This window comes from Martes martes, assembly GCF_963455335.1.
Source record: "Martes martes genome assembly, chromosome: 15".
Classification (NCBI taxonomy): domain Eukaryota; kingdom Metazoa; phylum Chordata; class Mammalia; order Carnivora; family Mustelidae; genus Martes; species Martes martes.
The window spans coordinates 396,962-414,411 of record NC_137903.1 but is presented as its reverse complement, the minus strand read 5'-3'; the positions used below and the strand labels follow the sequence as shown (position 1 = coordinate 414,411).

At 63.5% G+C, this 17,450-nt stretch overlaps 3 protein-coding genes across 6 annotated transcripts; all 3 read left to right on the top strand.

The window, feature by feature from the left end:
* The first annotated feature begins 3,413 nt into the window (after positions 1 to 3,413).
* Positions 3,414 to 7,543, top strand: SLC39A1 (solute carrier family 39 member 1). 2 transcript variants are annotated; one of them, XM_080824255.1, is made up of 4 exons: positions 3,414 to 3,795; positions 4,026 to 4,235; positions 4,400 to 4,530; positions 5,959 to 7,543. In XM_080824255.1, the coding sequence occupies exons 2-4, from the start codon at positions 4,049 to 4,051 to the stop codon at positions 6,613 to 6,615; spliced, it is 975 nt and encodes a 324-aa protein (XP_080680381.1). In that variant the 5' UTR covers positions 3,414 to 3,795; positions 4,026 to 4,048; the 3' UTR covers positions 6,616 to 7,543. The 2 variants fall into 2 exon arrangements, with proteins under 2 accessions (XP_080680381.1, XP_080680382.1); XM_080824256.1 differs by having other exon boundaries at positions 3,679 to 3,795; positions 3,987 to 4,235.
* On the top strand, positions 7,543 to 11,603 carry LOC308355783 (CREB-regulated transcription coactivator 2-like). The gene is made up of 3 exons (XM_080824257.1): positions 7,543 to 8,295; positions 10,808 to 10,909; positions 10,987 to 11,603. Exons 1-3 carry the CDS (start codon positions 8,143 to 8,145, stop codon positions 11,470 to 11,472), a joined length of 741 nt encoding a protein of 246 aa, XP_080680383.1. The 5' UTR covers positions 7,543 to 8,142; the 3' UTR covers positions 11,473 to 11,603.
* Positions 11,506 to 16,834, top strand: LOC308355781 (CREB-regulated transcription coactivator 2-like). Of its 3 annotated transcripts, none has more exons than XM_080824252.1 (12): positions 11,506 to 11,626; positions 12,251 to 12,319; positions 12,494 to 12,597; positions 12,698 to 12,727; positions 12,878 to 12,942; positions 13,043 to 13,092; positions 13,206 to 13,450; positions 13,747 to 14,150; positions 15,142 to 15,411; positions 15,611 to 15,691; positions 15,889 to 16,075; positions 16,205 to 16,834. In XM_080824252.1, the coding sequence occupies exons 2-12, from the start codon at positions 12,291 to 12,293 to the stop codon at positions 16,423 to 16,425; spliced, it is 1,686 nt and encodes a 561-aa protein (XP_080680378.1). In that variant the 5' UTR covers positions 11,506 to 11,626; positions 12,251 to 12,290; the 3' UTR covers positions 16,426 to 16,834. The 3 variants fall into 3 exon arrangements, with proteins under 3 accessions (XP_080680378.1, XP_080680380.1, XP_080680379.1); XM_080824253.1 differs by lacking the exon at positions 11,506 to 11,626 and adding an exon at positions 11,814 to 11,877; XM_080824254.1 differs by lacking the exon at positions 15,611 to 15,691.
* Positions 16,835 to 17,450: the final 616 nt, after the last annotated feature.

Sequence of the window (17,450 nt, the reverse complement as noted above, 5' to 3'; positions counted from 1 at the left end):
AGTTGTAGCTTGAGAGAGAAGGAACTTTGTCACGGCCCTGCGGTAAGTAGAAGCCAGGTCGGGCGGCCCGGGCCCACCGTCCCTGCTCTGTGCTGAGCCGGTTTCCCGCCCGTCACCTGCGTCTCCCTGCTCTAGCGCCGACGAGACGAGGCGGGCTTCCTGGGTCGCCGCAGGGCTCTACGGAAGGCAGAGCTGTCCTGGCTCGGATCGCTCCTAGAGCAAGAAAGGGTTCAGAGGGCTTCGTGCAGGTTGCATGTGCACGGACGATTACGAGGAAAATGTAACCAGCTTCTGTCAATTAGAACGGGGAGGAGTTGGGGCGCCTGGGCGGCTCAGTGGGTTAAGCCATGCCTTCGCCTCGCGTCATGATCCTGGAGTTCCGGGATCGAGCCCCGCATCAGGCTCCCTGGTCTGCAGAGAGTCTGCTTCTTCCTCTGACCCTCTCTCCCTCTCATGCTCTCTCTCATCTTCCCTCTCTCTGAAATAAATAAAATTAAAAAACAAACAAACTGGAAGGACTCACTGGCATCATTTTCTGGTCTGACTTCCCTCTTTCACCTGCTTCATCAAATTCCTGAGAAAGAAAATGACTTGCTTATGATCACATCAAATTAAGGTAGAGGGATGCCTGGCCGGCTCAGTCAGTGGAACATGCAACTTTTGATCTCAGGGTTGGGGTTAAGCCTCTGCCTTCGGCTCAGGTCATGATCCCGGGGTCCTGGGATCGAGTCCCGCATCGGGCTCCTTGTCCTGCAGGGAGCCTGCTTCCCTCTCTGCCTCTGCCTGTCACTCTGCCTGCTTGTGCTCTCTCTCTCTCTGACAAAGGAGTAAATAAAATCTTTAAAAATAAATAAATAAAAATTTAAAAATTATTTTTTGAAAGATTTTCTTTATTTATTTGACAGAGATCACAAGTAGGCAGAGAGGCAGGCAGAGAGACAGAGGAGGAAGCAGGCTCCCCGCAGAGCAGAGACCATGATGTGAGACTCCATCTCAGGACCCTGGGATCATGACCTGAGCCGAACGCAGAGGCCCTAACCCACTGAGCCACCCAGGCGCCCCAAGAAAAATCTTTATTAAAAAAATTATTTTTTAAAAGATTTTCTTTATTTATTTGACAGACAGAGATCACAAGTAGGCAGAGTCAGGCAGAGAGAGAGGGGGAAGCAGGCTCCCCGCTGAGCAGAGAGCCGGATTCAGGCTCAATCCCAGGACCGAGATCAGGGCCTGAGCTGCAGGCAGAGGCTTAACCCACTGAGCCACCCAGGCGTCCCTAAAAAAATTATGTAAAAAACCCCTGGGGTGCCTGGGTGGTTCAGTGGGTTAATCATCTGACTCTTGATTTCGTCTCAAGTCATGATCTCAGGGGCCTGGGATCAAGTCCTGCATTGGGCTCTGCCCTCAGTGGGGAGACTGCTTCAGGATTTTCTCTCACTCTGCCCCTCTCTCTGCTCTCTCAAATAAATAAATAGAATCTTACCAAAAAATTAAGGTAGAGCTGGGACACATCTGCAGGTGTCCTGTCTCCCAAACCATGATTTCTTGTTAATGTTACTAATTATCAGTAATATTAAGGAGCACCTGGGTGACACAGTCAATCAAGCAGTCAGCTCTCAGTTTTGGTCCCGGCCATCATCTCCAGGTCTTGGGCTCAACCCCCTGTCAGGTTCTGTGTTCAGTGTGGAGTTTCCCTGAGATTCTCTCCCTCCCTTTCCTTCTGCTCCTCCCATTCATGCTATCTCTGTCTCTCTCTAAAATAAATAAATAAGTCTTTTAAGAAATAATAATAATCTTTTTAAAAAAAAGATTTTATTTATTTATTTGACAGATCACAAGTAGACAGAGAGGCAGGCGGAGAGAGGGAAAAGCAGGTTTACTGCTGGGCAGGCAGCCCATGTGGGGCTCTATCCCAGGACCCTGGGATCATGACCTGAGCTGAAGGCAGACCCTTAACAACTGAGGCACCCAGGTGCCCAAAACTTTTTAAAATTTTTATATATTTGAGAGAGTGTGCATAAACCTGGGGGAGGGGCAAAGAGAGAGGGAGAAACAGGCTCCCTGCTGAACAGGGAGCCCAATATGGGGCTCTTGATGCCAGGACCCTGGGATCATGACCTGAGCTGAAAGCAGATGCTTAACAGACTGAGCCACCTGGATGCCCCAGAGTTTCCTCTTAACGGTAATTTTTTAAAAAACATTTTCTTTCTTTGACACAGAGAGATCACAAGTAGGCAGAGAGGCAGGCAGAGAGAGGGGGGAAGCAGGCTCGATCCCAGGACCCGAGATCATGACCTGAGCCGAAGGCAGAGGCTTAACCCACTGAGCCACCCAGGCGCCCCCTCACATTCCCTCTTGAGGAAGTTGCTGGCCTCCATTTCCAGAGCCTTAAGAGACATTACTCCCGCCTCTTCTTGAGACAGTGGTCTTTGCACCTTTGCAAAGACTAGGCTGAACCCCCTTCTTTATTTCCTTTTTTAAATCCTACCCTCCAATGAGGTTAGAAGATTCTGATAGCACAGGGAATGTGGGCCAAAAGGATCCAGGCTAAGGAAACAAGAGGGTCCTGAGTTGCGAGCACTTGGTGCCATCCAGGAACAGAAAACAGAAGGGAGGCGAGCAGGGCCGCGGGGAGAGGAGTTGCAGAGCTCAAGGGAGTCTGGAGAGAACCCGGCTCGATGCCCCGAGGCGTGGTAAGGACGGAGGCTGGAGCCTGCGGAGAGCGGCTCTCCCCCGGGCAGGCCGTGCCCCCCTCCCCGGGCCGCGTCGCACCGGTTCCCGGCACACTCTCGGGGAAGGCAGAAGGCCGCACGGAAGTGCCCTCGGGCCCCTGCTGGTCCGGAGGGATGACTGTCAAGAAGCGGCCTCTCGCCGCTGTTTCCCTTTTCCAATTCCGCCTCGTCCTCCTCCTCCGCCGCGAGCGCCGGAGAGGGAAGTCGAGCGACGAGTCAGCGCTAAGAAGGGGCTGTTGCCCCCGGCGCCGAGGGCGCGGAGCGGGTGTTCGCGTCTCCGCGGAGATGGCGAAGAAGGCGCTGCCGGACACCGGGACCCGAGCCCGGCGTCCCAGAGCGGAAGACTCGGCTTCGCGCGCGGGGTCCCGACTCCCGCCTCGCCCGCGGCCGCTCGCGCTTCCGGCCAGCGGGGCCCGTCGGACCGCCCCGCGGCGCCCCGGGCCCGCAGCCCCCGGGCCCGCCCCCTCGTACCCCCGCCCCGCCCCGCCCCCGCCAGCCCCGCCCCCGCCAGCCCCCTCCCCCCCGCCGGCCTCCGATTGCCTCCAAGGCACGTCACTCCGCCTCGGGGCCCGCCCTCCGGGCGCCGTCATTGGCCGCCGGCGGCGGGGAGGCGGGACGCGGCGGGGCGGGGTCCCGGGTCGCGGCGGAACCCAGCGGCCGCGGCGGAGGGGGGACCCTGTCGAGGTGAGTGTGCGCTCCGGCCGTGCGGGCTGGGCGGCCTGGCCGCGACCCCGCCACCTGGGGCCCCTGGCGGTGGCCGTGTGCCCGCCGCTGTGCTTCCGGCGCGGCGCTGGGGAAGCGGGAGCGGGGAGTGATCCAGCCCCAAACTCGCCCTGCCCAGGTGGCCCGCGACGCCCCCCGCGACGCCCCCCGCGACGCCCCCCGCGACGCCCCCCGCGACGCCCCCCGCGACGCCCCCCGCGACGCCCCCCGCGACGCCCCCCGCGACGCCCCCCGCGACGCCCCCCGCGACAGCTCGCGCAGCCCGACCCCCTCGGCTCCGTCCGCTCCTTCCTGCCGGGGCCCCGGCCTCTCCTCTCCCGGAGGGCCGCGCTCCAGGGGAAAGGTAAGGAGACACCCGCGCCGCCCCGACGCCGGAACCCCCGCGCGGGGTCCCCAGATGAGCCGTCTGCGGGCGCGCAGGCTGCGGGGCCCGGCGTGCACGAGCCGCACGGGGCCGGGGAGGTCGGAGGGCGGCGGGGGGAGGGAGCCCGCGTCCGCGGACCAGCTCCCGGCCCTGCTCGGCCCCATCCTCAGGTGGCCGCCGCCCCGCTCGCTTTGTCTCCCGTCCGACAGCCGTGCCCGCCGCTGCAGCCGCCATGGGGCCCTGGGGAGAGCCGGAGCTGCTGGTGTGGCGCCCGGAGGCGGTGGGCTCGGAGCCCGCAGGGCCCGTGGGGCTGGAGGTGAAAGTCGGGGCCCTGGTGCTGCTGCTGTTGCTCACCGCGCTGTGCAGTCTGGTGCCCGTCTGCGCGCTGCGCCGGCCCGGGGCTCACCCCGAAGCCTCCGGTGAGCCTCTCGGGTCCCCGCTGCCGCCCGCGCCGGGCCTAGGGAGGGCGCCGGGAGCTGAAGAGGGGCCCCCGGGCTCAGGAAGGCCAGAGGGAGCCTTGCTTGGGGCAGAGAGGCTCGAGGGGGTCCAGGCTCACTCCCGTCTGTGCTCCACTCCTGTCCAGCCTCCCGGCAGAAAGCCTTGAGCCTCGTCAGCTGCTTCGCGGGGGGTGTCTTCCTGGCCACCTGTCTCCTGGACCTCCTGCCTGACTACCTGGCCGCCATAGACGAGGCCCTAGCGGCCTTGCACGTGACGGTGAGCTCTGGCTGCTGCGTGTGACCCTGTGGGGGTGGGGGTGTTCAGTCACATCGCTGTGGGAGAGGGGGCTTTTTCGGATCCCTTCCTGGGGTGCTCTGTGACCTTGTGACCGTGCGGAAGGCACTGAGCATGGGACCCTATGAATTGTGATTTTTATTTATTTGTTTATTTATTTTAAAGATTTTATTTATTTATTTGAGAGAGAATGAATGAGAGAGAGCATGAGAGAGGAGAAGATCAGAGGGAGAAGCAGACTCCCCAAGGAGCTGGGAGCCCGATGCGGGACTCAATCCTGGAAGTCCGGGATCATGACCTGAGCCAAAGGCAGTCACTCAACCAACGGAGCCACCCAGGCGCCCTGAATTGTGATTTTTAGTGATGGGGAATAACTTCCTGTGGTGCTCCCCCACCCCCCACCCCCAGTCCCTCTGTTTCTGTGATGCACTCCGGGACATGGAGAGGAGCCTCTGGCCAGGCATGTGACCTCCTCCGGGAATTTCTCAGCCCCAGCCTCCAAGAATCAGCTTCGTTCTCACACCACTTTGCTGAAGGGGTTGGCGGGAGAGCACCCTACAGGCCTGGGAAGGGTGGGAGGCCTGCAGTCCGGGACCAAAGGTGCCATAACCCAAGGAGGTAGGGCATGAAGAAGATCGAGTACAAGGCGTAGGAAAGTCTCAGGGGAAAAACTGACACAGTTGTGCAGAGGTACTGGGAAGGCCCCCCGCACTCTTCCTCTTCCTAAGACTGGGGAAGTGACACAGGATGTACCCTGTGTGACTGTGTGTAAGTCCGATGGCCCCGTGATACTGTGTGGTTCTGTGTGTGGGCATTTGGTGAGGCGGGCAACGAACGTGTGATCCTTCCTGTGTGTGCCTTCATGTCCCACTCTGTGTAATCTGTGTCAGCCACTGGCAGCGGGGGCTGGGGTTGCGTCCCCTTCACAGCAAACATTTGGTAGTGTCTGGAGATGTTTTTCGTTGTCGCAACTCAGGGAAGGAAGGCTTTGTGCTTGCTCTTGGCATCTAACGGGTACAGAAGAGGATGCTGTTAGATCCTACTGAGCACAGGACAGCCCTCCAAAATGAATTGTCCAACTCCAAATTTTAATAGTGCCAAAGCTGAGAAGCTGGTGTCTGTGTGGTCCCGCAAGTGACACTCATGTGGGAGGAGGGAAGCAGGAGATACGAGGAGGCGCTAGGAGAAGTCGTGTCCACTCCGCCCCGGGTGACAGAGGGCCGAAACGGGCTAGAACCAGCAGGACTGCTGACTCTGGGCTGGGCCTCATCTGTGTGATTGTGGGTGTGTTTGTGTGAGAGGAGCCCTGCGCCTGTGGGGGACCCTAAGTCTGCATCACCGGGACTCCTTGAGCCTCGGAGTTTGACCACTCTTCCCCACTCTCGGTGCATCTGTCCTGTCTGCCCACAGCTCCAGTTTCCCCTGCAAGAGTTCATCTTGGCGATGGGCTTCTTCCTGGTCCTGGTGATGGAGCAGATCACACTGGCTTACAGGGAGCAGTCAGGGCCACCACCTCGAGAGGAGACCAGGGCTCTGCTGGGAACGGCAAACGGTGGGCCACAGCACTGGCACGACGCGCCAGGGCTCCCACAGTCAGGGGGAGCCCCGGCAGCCCCCTCAGCCCTGCGCGCCTGCGTCCTGGTCTTCTCCCTGGCCCTGCACTCGGTGTTCGAGGGACTGGCGGTGGGGCTGCAGCGGGACCGGGCCCGGGCCGTGGAGCTGTGTCTGGCGTTGCTGCTCCACAAGGGTGTTCTGGCGGTCAGCCTGTCCCTGCGGCTGCTGCAGAGCCGCCTGCGGGCACAGGTGGTGGCCGGCTGTGGGATCCTCTTCTCATGCATGACCCCTCTGGGCATCGGGCTGGGGGCAGCTCTGGCTGAGTCGGCCGGGCCGCTGCACCAGCTGGCCCAGTCTGTGCTGGAAGGCATGGCAGCCGGCACCTTTCTCTACATCACCTTCCTGGAAATCTTGCCCCAGGAGCTGGCCACCTCTGAGCAGAGGATCCTCAAGGTCATTCTGCTCCTCGCAGGCTTTGCCCTGCTCACTGGCCTGCTCTTCATCCAGGTCTAGGGAGCTCCACGGGCCCTTGACCTTCCTTTCCTTCCCCAGCGTATAAGAGGAGGAGTGGGGAGGGGGGGAATGGAGGGTCAGAGGGTTCTCTTGGGAGACAGGGATGGAGTCTTTGGGACGGACTGACCGATGGGAGGGATGTGGTAGACAAGAGCCTGGCCCCGAGGGGTAGTCAGATCACTAAGGACATGATTGGGGATGCATACTGGGGAAGACACGGAGTGCTAGAAGCCGGGGTCAGGCACTATGTACAGGGACGGGCTGATGGTGGGAAGCCTGGGGGGCCGTACCCAGGGGCTGTGGGATGGGGAGGTGTCGAGGAGGCCCAGCCCAGAGTCAGCAGTCCTGCTGGTTCTAGCCCGTTTCGGCCCTCTGTCACCCGGGGCGGAGTGGACTGCTACTTCTAGCTCCTTCTCTGTATCTCCTGTTTCCCTTCTCCCAGAGGATTCATGCCACATGGCTTCTTCCTGCCAGTTTTGGTACCTTCTCTGGGTTCTCTAGCCCTGCTCACTTCTCTGTTTTTAAAGTGCCAAATAAATCCCTTCCCTCTTTGTCAAAAAGCACAGTGATGGCCTTGGACCCGGCCCAACATCTCAGTGAGGGGACTGCTTGCCCTTTCCAGGCAGCCCTATTTGCTGAGCTGAGGTTGGGGGAGGGGTTGGCAGGGCTGCGGCCCGGGCCCGCACCGCCAGGCCCGCACCCCCGTGCGCCCTAGGAATCCCCAACGCCGACATGGCTGCCGCGTGCCCAGATGACAAACACTGAGCTGCCAAAACTTTTTTATACCAGAGGAGCCCGAGGGGAAGGCTCACCCCCAGCTATTTTTGGGGAGGGAGAGCTGTGGATAGAGCCACGGCCTCTAGAATCTATTTTACTAACTGACCTGTTTTGGGACCTGTTACCCAAATAAAAGATGTTTCTATACATTCGTACCGTGTCTGATTCGTTTGTCTTGGGCAAGGGGTGGGCACGTGGCCCGTCTGAGGGGGCCTGAGTCCCAGACGTTTATAGCGGTTTTAATAGTCCCGCTCTCGTTTTCTCTCAGGCGCCGTAGTCCCCCTCCCCGAAGACCCAGATTTTCCCTCTTTTGTTCCTTCCTTCTTCCCGCCCTGTCTCCACCTCTTCCCCTTCCTCCCGAATCCTTCCCTCGCCCGCATCCTGCTCCCCTTCGCGCTCCGAGGCCCGAGACCAACTCAGAACTACTCTTCCCGGCGGGCTCCGCGCAGGGAGGAGCCGCGGGGGCGGAGCCAGGCTCCCAGGCCCCGGAGCCGCAGGACTGTTGGGAAGTGGAGTCCGCTTCCTGTCCGGACTGCTCGCCTGGGGCCGCGCGGCCGTCACGTAAACAAACTACAGTTCCCGGCGGCCCCCGCGCGCGGCAGGTCCGGGCTAGGCTGGGGCCGGGTTCGCGGTGCTCGCCGAGGCGGCGGCGGCGGCGGCGGCGGCGGCTGCGGCTGGAGGCGCCGGCCGGGGCCCGCGGCGGGGCCGTGGCTTGTCCGGGAGGGTGGCGGGGAGGGACGCACGGGGAAGATGGCGACGGCGGGCGCCAACGGGCCCGGCTCGGCCACGGCCGCAGCTTCCAATCCGCGCAAGTTTAGCGAGAAGATCGCGCTGCAGAAGCAGCGTCAGGCCGAGGAGACGGCGGCCTTCGAGGAGGTGATGATGGACATCGGCTCCACCCGGGTGAGGGGCCGCCGGGGGAGCGGGGGCCGGGGGCGCCGTCCCGGAGCGGCAGGCGGGGCGGGGGCGGGCGCCGCGGCGAGGGAGGCGGAGCGGGGCGGCCGCCGGCCGGGCGGCGCGGGGCGGGGGGGCCGCGGGGCGGGAAGACGGGCGTGCGGGGGAGCCGGCGGGGGCCGCGCGGGCGGCGGCGGGCCCGGGCATCCCCGGCGGAGTGCCGGGGGACGCCCCTGCAGCATCCCCGGGGCCCGGGCGGCGGGGGTGGGGGCACGGGCCGCCGGCCCCAGCCCGGCGCCCCCGCCTCGGGCGTCTCCTGCAGTCTGGTCCCTCTGCCCCGCTGCGCCCCTCTCGCCGCTCGGGTGCCTTCGGGAAAGGGCCCCGGGAGCGGTTTGCGCCGCCGCGCTGGGTCTCGTGGGGGCAGGAAGTCCCCTCCTGCGCCCCTTCCCTTTGCTTCCTTTTTCAAATACTCCCTGTGGTTTCCTGACGTGAACGAAGGTGAGGTCCGTGGCTCGCAGACGGCGCTCGATGTTCTGCCCTGGCCGCCGCGGAGGGGACGCAGGACTTTGAAGCTCCAGAGCGGGTCACCAGTTGGCTGTGGGTTAGGTTTGCTGAGCTTTCTAGGAAGATGGCTGCTTTGTGGGTCGGTTATAAGGTGCCTCCTCGGAGGGTCTCCTGTGGGTAGGGGACGTTCCTGCCTGAGCAGTTCCAGGAAGGAGACAGCCCGGCCCGGTTGCCTGTGAAGCCCCTCTGGCCTTCGCTTCTTGCTTCCCAGGCCCCAGTGTCAGAGGGCGTGCGGGTGGGAGTCGGCCCAGCTGGCGTGCAGTCCTCCTTTAGGGACACGTTCTTCTCAGAACAGCAGGTGAGGGCACTGCCCCCTCGGATCCCTCCCAGCGGGAGCGAGGAGGAGCTCCCCGGAGAGGGAGGAACAGAAACCCCGCTGGGAGCGCTTTCTGCCCGTCTGGCTGGTTTGCATCGATGCCTGTGACTCTGGCTGTGCTCTTGTTTGTGTCTCCCCAACTGTTAGTTTTTCTTGTGTGTTTTCCTCTTTGGGTCTCTAGAGACCATGTGTCCTAGTTCATGGGAGTCAGCACAGAGAGCATTGGGGGAAGCAGATCCGAGGCCCCGGTGCACAGCTCCCCCTCAGTGCGGGGAGGGTCGTGATCCATCTGAGCAAAGACCGCTCTGCTGCAGGAGCTTCTGGTCGCGGTGGGGACGGAGGCAGGAACGTGGGCCGGAGCCTCCGCTTGAGGCCCTGTCCTCTGTTTGGGCTCTGACTCCCGCAGGCGCTGGGTGGGATTTTAGGGTTTGTGTGCGCAAGCAGAAAGACTGTGAGAAGCTCAGAGCTGAGGCCTCTGTCTTTTGAGCACCTTGGTTTGTCCAAACAGCCCCTGTGCCCACTTTGCCACTGCAGATTACTTCTCTGCTGCTCATTAACGTCCAGTGGGCATACGAGGCCGGGGTTTGGTAACCCAAGAGTCTAAAGCTGGAGGTGAGGGATCTGGGGCTTAGCTTAGCAGAGAGGGCTCTGCTGAGGCCCGTACAGCCGTCGGGGCCGATGGTAACGGGAGGCAGGTGTTGGCACGTGTACTAACAGCAATCTGGAGTGGCCCAACAGTTTCCGTAGTGTCTGCTGAACTCGGTGTGCTGACCTCTTGGAACTGAAAGTTCTGACGTTGGGCTCAGCAGAGCAATGCATGACCCCCAGAGATTCATCAGCTGCCCTAGGTCTGTGTTTTGGCTGGTTGCAGTGGTCCTCAGAAGTAGGTGTTCACCTCCTGCAGAAGGACTTAGGATCTGTAGGATCAGCCTGCCAGACTGACGGTTGTGGCGTCTCACTGCCGGGCCAGATAACCTCTCCCCAAAGTGGGGATCAGGCCAGGCTGAACAGGGTTACTGCTCCCTCTCTCACCCCTGGTCTCAAGGCTCCCCTGGCCATCCAGGGGCTTATGAATGAGCTAGAAGAAGACTGCTTCTTGGTTTTGGCACTGGTTTTCCAGCGAGGAGAGCCGTCATTTCCCAGATGTTCTCGTTTGGGTGGTGCAGGCTCTGTGTAGCTTTCCTGAGGCGGGGCAAATGGCAGAGCCTAGAAGCCTGTGCCGTCCAGAGCGGGAAGGAAGGAGGTTGGCGATAATGGCTCTGTGGCCTCCCCCTGTGGCCGTCCCCTCGTGTTCCAGTTAGTCCTGGCACACGCGGAAGGGAAAGCGGAGGTGCCTAATGGGCCCCCTTCCCGGGAGTTACCCATTGGGACTAGCTTGGGGGCTGCTGGCAACCCTTCAGGGACTCTGTGTAGACAGATGCCAACTGGGCCAGGCCCCGAGTGGAGTATCAGACCCTGCCTGGCTGGGTAACGCCAGCCGTCGGCGCCGTGGATGCGGGTGGCGTGTCCCGGGCCTGGCCGGCTCTGCGGTTCCTGGCACCTCTGCCCGCGGCACCAGCGGGACGGCGTGCCGTGGAGACGGACGGCACAGGAGCAGTGGTCAGAAGCTTCCCTGACACTCCCTCGCGTCCTGCGTCTCAGTTACAGGCCCAGAAGCTGCGCCTGGCCTACACGAGGAGCTCCCACTACGGCGGTTCTCTGCCTAATGTCAACCAGATTGGCTGTGGGCTGGCCGAGTTCCAGGTAAGCGGACACGGGCCGAGGGGGGGCACGGGCTCTCGGGCGACCTCCCCTGCTGACCTGCCTGTCTCTTCCGGCAGAGCCCCCTCCACTCGCCTCTGGATTCGTCTCGGGGCACTCGGCACCACGGGCTGGTGGAACGAGTGCAGCGAGACCCCCGAAGAATGGTGTCCCCGCTCCGCCGCTACCCCCGCCACATATCCTTCGGGGGGGGGCAGCCGGGGGAGGAGACGGGGTTCCGCGGGAACTCATGGGAGGGAGGGGCTCTGTGTGCACTTCGGTCCCATCCGTTCCGGGCCTCCCAGAAAAGCCACCGTTCGGCGCCTTGGATGGGGGACATATGTCTCCTGCCGAAGGGGGTCTGGTCCCCTCTTCACATTTTGCCTCACGTTTCTCTTGGTAGCTTCCGGTTTCGGAGACGGTCGTTGCCCCGTTTCCCACGCCCCGTCCCCTTACTCTTCCTTGTTCCTCCAGCTCTGCTGGGCCTCGTCCCCTTTTCTCTCCCATTCTTCGGCCCTGTCACTGCCCCTCACGGAAGAGGAGGAGGGAGGTACTCGCTTCTCTGAACAGCTCGTCCACCTCCTCCAGCGTCCTGCGCTTATCTGGTCTCTGTGCCCTCTGTCTCCTCCTCCCTTTCTCCTTAACTGATGCCGCTCACGTCGACAGCTCTCCCTACGGTCCTGCCTACTTGTCTCCTCCCCCGGAGTCTGGCTGGCGGAGGTCAGTGTCTAGGGCCGACAGCATCTCCCGTCCACTCTCAGCCGTGTCTCTGGAGGGAGCTTGGCTTGGGGCTGGGCTTGCTGGTCCAGGCTTTGAACACTCCCTCCTCCGAGACGGCTGGCTGGGAGGGGTGGGGGGGTGGGGGCAGGCGCAGTAGGTGGGTCAGAGTCCAGCCCCGGCCACGTCGACACGGGCAGCCAAGCCTCCGGGTCCAGCCAGTGCAGGACCAATGGCAGCGGTGGCTGGCTGGGGTGTGTGCGTCCGGGGAGGGCGAATGGCCGCCTCTCCCCAGGACTGGGTGCCGGGTGTGCTGGTCTGGCCCTCGGGTGTCCGAGCCTCCCCGGGCCGAGTCATCCCCCGCGCTTGTACCAGCGTGGCTGCTGGGCTCCGGGACTCTTACTCAGCGGGTCCCGGCAGAGACAAGTTGAGACCTGCCCGATCTCTTAGCTTGACTGTGGGAGAGCGGTCAGGGGTCCCAGGTAGCAGAAGAACCAGGGAGGAGGCATGGCCCTGGGCGCTCAGCCCGCCTGTCTTCCGCTTGTGGCCCGGTCCTCCCCAGCCCCATGCTCGCTCTCCCGTGTGTCGCTCTCCCACGTGTCGCTAGCCTTGCTGTATTCCTCGCAGGGCGGTGCCCTGGGGCAGTTTCCCTGCGGAGAAGGGCCAGATGTTTCGACTGCCGTCTGTGCTGAACAGGTGATGGCCCTGGCCGTCTCAGAGCTGCCTCTCTTATCTGTCCTGTCTGCCCGCCCTCCACTCCCCTTCCTGTCCCAGCCCTGCTAGCGTTTCCCCCTGCTGAGCAGGGCCTGGGGACCAGAAACAAGGTCCCACCCAGCTCATCTCTGCACCCCCCCCCGCCCCGCCCCCCAGGACGAGTTCTGACTCTGCCCTTCACACCAGTGTGATGAACCCCAGCCCTCAGGACACTTATCCAGGCCCTGCCCCTCCCAGCATCCTGCCCAGCCGCCGTGGAGGTAAATGGCCTGGCCCCGGGCAGGGAGTGACCTGAGGAGCTTAAGTCGGAAGTCCATAGAGAAGTCCGGACTGTAGCCAACTGTCCCGCATCCTTTGTAGGTTTTCTGGATGGTGAAGTGGATTCCAAAGGTATGTGTTCCACGCCACTCGTGGGTACCGATACCCACGACTTTCAGGGCTGGTGTTGGGGGCTTCTTGCTGGGCCCACTCACCTTGGCGGCTTCTTCCGCCTTACTGACACCTTTCCAGCCCTCTCATCGCCAGTCTTTCTCTTTCAAGTCCCTGCTATTGAGGAGAACGTGCTGGATGACAAGCATTTGCTGAAGCCGTGGGATGCTAAGAAGGTCGGTGTGGCCCACTTTCCCCTTTCTTTCTGTGGGGCGGGTCTTCCTCTGTCCTCCGGAGCCCTGGCCTCCTTTCCCACATTATTCCTTCTCTCCTCAGCTGTCCTCATCCTCTTCCCGACCTCGGTCCTGTGAAGTCCCTGGAATTAAGTAGGTGCCTCTGTTAGGCTGGCCGAGGGGCTGGGGGAAACGTGGGAGGCCAGCCTCCGTCCCCCTCCACGACCACTGCCCCCATCTCCCCCTCTCTTCCTGTCCCCCTGCAGCATCTTCCCGTCTCCCGACCAGCCTGCCAGCGCGCCTGTCCTCCCACCTGCCATGAACACGGGCGGCTCCCTACCCGACCTCACCAACCTGCACTTCCCCCCGCCACTGCCCACTCCCCTGGACCCGGAGGAGATGGCCTACCCCAGCCTGAGCGGGGGCAACAGTACCTCTAATCTGACCCACACCATGACCCACCTCGGCATCAGCGGGGGCCTGGGCCCAGGCGCGGGCTACGATGCGCCGGGTGAGCGGCTGTCCTGGCTGGAGGGGGGATGGGGTGCGGGGGGGCTGGTCCGGGAGCCTCCGTGACTGCCCACGCCAGTCCTCCCCAGGAATCCCACACGGCAGTTGCGGCCTTTTCTCGAAAGGTGATGGCGGGCAGCCCCCAGGTGGGCCGTGCCGGCCTCACTGTCAGGGACAGAGCAGGGAGGACGCTGTGTTGCCACTTCATAGTCTGGTCGCCCCTCTCTGTTCTGGGCAGAAAGCAGCCCGGCTCCCATCGGTAACGTTGGCATCCGTGCTTCTTGTCTGTGCCTGCAGGACTCCAGTCCCCTCTCAGCCACCCGTCCTTGCAGTCCTCCCTGAGCAATCCCAACCTCCAGGCCTCCCTGAGCGGCCCCCAGCCCCAGCTCCAGGGCTCCCACAGCCACCCCTCCCTGCCGGCGTCCTCCCTGGCCCGCCACGCGCTGCCCGTCACCTCCCTGGGCCACCCCTCGCTCAGTGCCCCGGCCCTCTCCTCCTCCAGTTCCTCCTCTGCTTCCTCTCCCTCGCTGGGTGCCCCCCCCTACCCACCTTCGACCCCCGGAACCTCCCCCCGCCACCGTCGTGTGCCCCTCAGCCCCCTGAGTTTGCCCGCGGGCCCCGCTGAAGGCAGAAGGCCCCAGCAGCAGCTGCCCCAACAGTTTCCGCCAACAATGTCACCCGCCTTGTCCTCCATCACTCAGGTACGCGCGGCCGCCTTCTGTCCGTGTCTGTCTCCCTTCCTTCTCTCTCCTCCTCCACGCGCTCCCTCCCCCGTCCCTCTCATCAGACGCCCTCTGCCCTCTCCTCACTCCCTCTCCTCACTCCTGCGTCTCGCCCCCTTCCGCGGTCCCTCTCGTCTCTGGGGTGAGCCGCTTCCCGGTTCACCCCCCCCCCCGCCCCGTCCTGAACAGGCGCTGTGTGGGCTGAGAGCCTCGCAGCCTCACCTGTCGGACACGGGTGCTGTCGTAAGGGTCACAGGAGCCGCATACGGGCTGCGCTTAGGCCGGGCCCAGCCAGGTGCATCCCCGCAGGTGGTAGCTTTTTCTCCCAGCTGCTTTGCTCATCTGTCTGTCTCTCATGCCTCCATCCTGTCCTACCCCCGTCCCGTCGCTGTCCTCCTTCCGCAGAGTTCATAGAGTCAGGGGCTCTCGGGTCATGGAGCCTCATCTCTTCGCGGGACAGATGAGGGCACTGCCCAGTACTTTCCGAGCTCGCTTAGCAAGTTAGGAAGAGTTGGGAGCTGAAGGAGAACCGGCGGAGGGCCCCTTCCCCAGCGCCTACAGCTGCGCCGCAACCCCTGCCCCCTTCTCTCGGCTGCCGCCCTTCCCGGGGGTGGGGGGTCCGTGCTGCTGGAGGAAGGACTTCAGCCAGGCCAGCCGGGGCTCTGCTCCCTTGCAGCCTGGATCGAGCCTGACCTCCCTCCCTCCTTTCTGCTCTCCCTGCGTCTGCCCTCGAGTCCACGGGGCGCGCACCTGCGGCGGGGGGTGGGGGGTTGGGGGGGCCGGTGGCGGCCTCGCTCGCTTGCTCTGGTCCTGATGTGTGCGGGGATTGCGGGCACCCAGCCCCGGGGCGCCCCGTGGAACGCTGGCACGTTTGTGTTGAGGATGGTTGCAGCTTCACAGGGTGGGAAACCCTGGCTGAGGGGGCTCTCCTGAGGGGTAAGCGTCTTCCTCTTTCCTTGCTTCTCTTCAGGGGGTCCCCTTGGATACCAGCAAACTGCCCACTGACCAGCGGCTGCCTCCATATCCATACAGCCCCCCCAGTTTGCTTCTGCCCAGCCAGCTGGCCACCCCGAAGCCTCTGCAGCAGCCTGGGCTGACCTCCCAGGCCTGCTCCATGCAGCCCTCTGGGGGACAGCCCCCGGGCCGGCCACTGCCCTTTGGGACACTGTACCCGCCCAGCTCCGGTGGGCAAGGGCAGCAGTCCTACCACCGGCCAGTGAGTGACTTCGGCCTGGGGAGTGTGAGTACCCGGGTCCAAAAGCAGGAGGGAGGCCGGGGGGCTGGGCTCGAGGGGCCCCGCGCCGCATCGCTGGTGCACGCTGAATTGGCAGATCTGGGGTGGTGGGGGAGAGGCTCCGTCCCCCTGGATCACAGAGCTCTGCCAGCCCGAGGCTTCTGCCTTCCTGCGTCTGACCCCTCCTCCTGCCGCTGCCCCCCAGCCGGCTCTGCGCAGCGTGCTTGCTGACGACGGCCACTCTGACGCCTTCTCTCCTGGGCACGCCCACGCTCTGTCCCGGCAGGTAGGGCGCCCACGCCCGCTCCGGGCCCGCTGCCGCTCGTGCTCTGCTCGCGACCTTCTCCCTGTCTCTGCTCTGAGCTCTGCGGTCGGGGGCGGGCGTGCTTTGCCGGGCGAACGGGACGTATTTGCCAGGCGGGCAGGGTCAGCGGGACCCCCGTTCTGAAGGGCGCTCCGCGGGCCCTGTCCGTGTGTCCGTAGCTGGAGCAGTTCACCATGGAGAGCCCGTCAGCCGGCCTGGCGCTGGATCCCCCTGGCTTTGCTGAAGGACCTGGATTTTTAGGGGGCGAGGGGCCAGTGGGTAGCCTCCAGGACCCCCATGCCCTCAACCACCAGAACTTGACCCCCTGTTCCCGCCATGCCTCGGGGCCCAACGTCCTCCTCCCAGGTGAGCAGTGTGGGTGGCAGCCGGGCCCAGTAGGAGGGGACGGTCCGTTCCCCAGCGCGTCAGGGGGCCTAGGCGTTGTAGAGGAGTGGCTGGGCTGCGGGGCCTCACCCGTCTCTTCTGTCCACACAGGGGCGTCCTCCCCGGGTTTCTCCAAGGAGATCGCGGCGGCCCTGGCTGGAGTGCCTGGCTTTGAGGTGTCAGCCGCGGGGCTGGGGCTGGGGCTGGGGCTGGAGGAGGACCTGCGCATGGAGCCGCTGGGCCTGGACGGGCTCCACATGCTGAGCGACCCCTGTGCGCTGCTGCCCGACCCTGCCGTGGAGGACTCGTTCCGCAGCGACCGGCTGCAGTGAGGGGCCCGGCCGAAGCCCTCCTCGCGACCGCGCCCCGCCACTGTCCCTTTCCTCCCTCCCCCTGGCCAGTAGAGACTCCACTCTGCCCCCAGATCCTTTCTCACATGCACGAGGGATCCTAGGAATGAGAAACAGCGAGGGGTTTGTCCAGGTGGCCCCTGAATTCTGCACAAGGGGCGGGCCTGGGGGAGCGGCAGGGAGGGCCTGAAGCACTTGTAACTTTGAACCTGAACCGTCTGTCTGGAGGTCAGAGCCTGTTGGAAGGCGGGGGGGAAGGGGGGACCCTGAGGCCTTGGGGTGGGCAGTGCCGGCCCCTTCTCACTACTCTTCCCCCTTGCAGTGGAGGAGAGAGCCAGAGTGGATATTATTTTTTATTAAATATATTATATGTTAATAAAAAAATCATATGAAACACTTGGTGTGGTTTCTACTCTTGGGGATGCATTTGGGGATCCAGAGGATCCCTGGGGCCAGGCCCTTAGTGTCTGTTAGGCTTTCTGCGTCTTCCTGCCACTCTTGTGGCTCGTGGCAGGGCCCCAGCCTCGGCATTTGTACCCAGCATGGAACATGGGAGTCGGGACTGGATGCGGGCTCCCCGGACAGCACGCGTGCTCGCCTGTGCGCGCCCCCCTCGCCGGGCCCTGGCTGGGAGTCAGGCGAGGAGGCGACTGACGGCTGAGCGCACAGGCTGCTGTTTCCCCCGGGAGCAGCTGGCCCCAAGGACCGCCTGGCAGAGGGAGGGGCCCCAGGAGGATTTTATGCCCCCCGTGGGTGCCGGGCAGGGCTCAGGTTGGCTCCCTCTTTCGAATGGGCCTTTTAATCCCAGAGAACCTGGAAGACAAGTGGTACCTGGCCAGCCTCTGACCTCGCGCGGCGGGTCTGCGTCCGGCTTCCTCCCTGCGCCCGCATCCCCGTCCCGGCCGGCGCTGTTCCGCTGTCCCCGTGCGCCACCGGCCTGCTCGCAGTGTCCCCGAGGGCCTTCCTCATGCTGTCTCGGGCTGCCAGCCCTCCGGCCGCGGCAGCCT

What these genes read in the sequence shown, in the direction of transcription:
- LOC308355781 (XM_080824252.1), top strand. Translation starts at nt 12,291, where the DNA reads ATGTTTCGACTGCCGTCTGTGCTGAACAG. An exon ending in TGGTGAAGTGGATTCCAAAG is followed by an intron (nt 12,728 to 12,877) that starts GTATGTGTTCCA and finishes TTCTCTTTCAAG; the next exon opens with TCCCTGCTATTGAGGAGAAC. An exon ending in CCCACGCTCTGTCCCGGCAG is followed by an intron (nt 15,692 to 15,888) that starts GTAGGGCGCCCA and finishes GTGTGTCCGTAG; the next exon opens with CTGGAGCAGTTCACCATGGA.
- SLC39A1 (XM_080824255.1), top strand. Translation starts at nt 4,049, where the DNA reads ATGGGGCCCTGGGGAGAGCCGGAGCTGCTGGTGTGGCGCCCGGAGGCG. An exon ending in GGCTCACCCCGAAGCCTCCG is followed by an intron (nt 4,236 to 4,399) that starts GTGAGCCTCTCG and finishes ACTCCTGTCCAG; the next exon opens with CCTCCCGGCAGAAAGCCTTG. An exon ending in TAGCGGCCTTGCACGTGACG is followed by an intron (nt 4,531 to 5,958) that starts GTGAGCTCTGGC and finishes GTCTGCCCACAG; the next exon opens with CTCCAGTTTCCCCTGCAAGA.
- LOC308355783 (XM_080824257.1), top strand. Translation starts at nt 8,143, where the DNA reads ATGGCGACGGCGGGCGCCAACGGGCCCGGCTCGGCCACGGCCGCAGCT. An exon ending in TGGACATCGGCTCCACCCGG is followed by an intron (nt 8,296 to 10,807) that starts GTGAGGGGCCGC and finishes CCTGCGTCTCAG; the next exon opens with TTACAGGCCCAGAAGCTGCG. An exon ending in GTGGGCTGGCCGAGTTCCAG is followed by an intron (nt 10,910 to 10,986) that starts GTAAGCGGACAC and finishes CTCTTCCGGCAG; the next exon opens with AGCCCCCTCCACTCGCCTCT.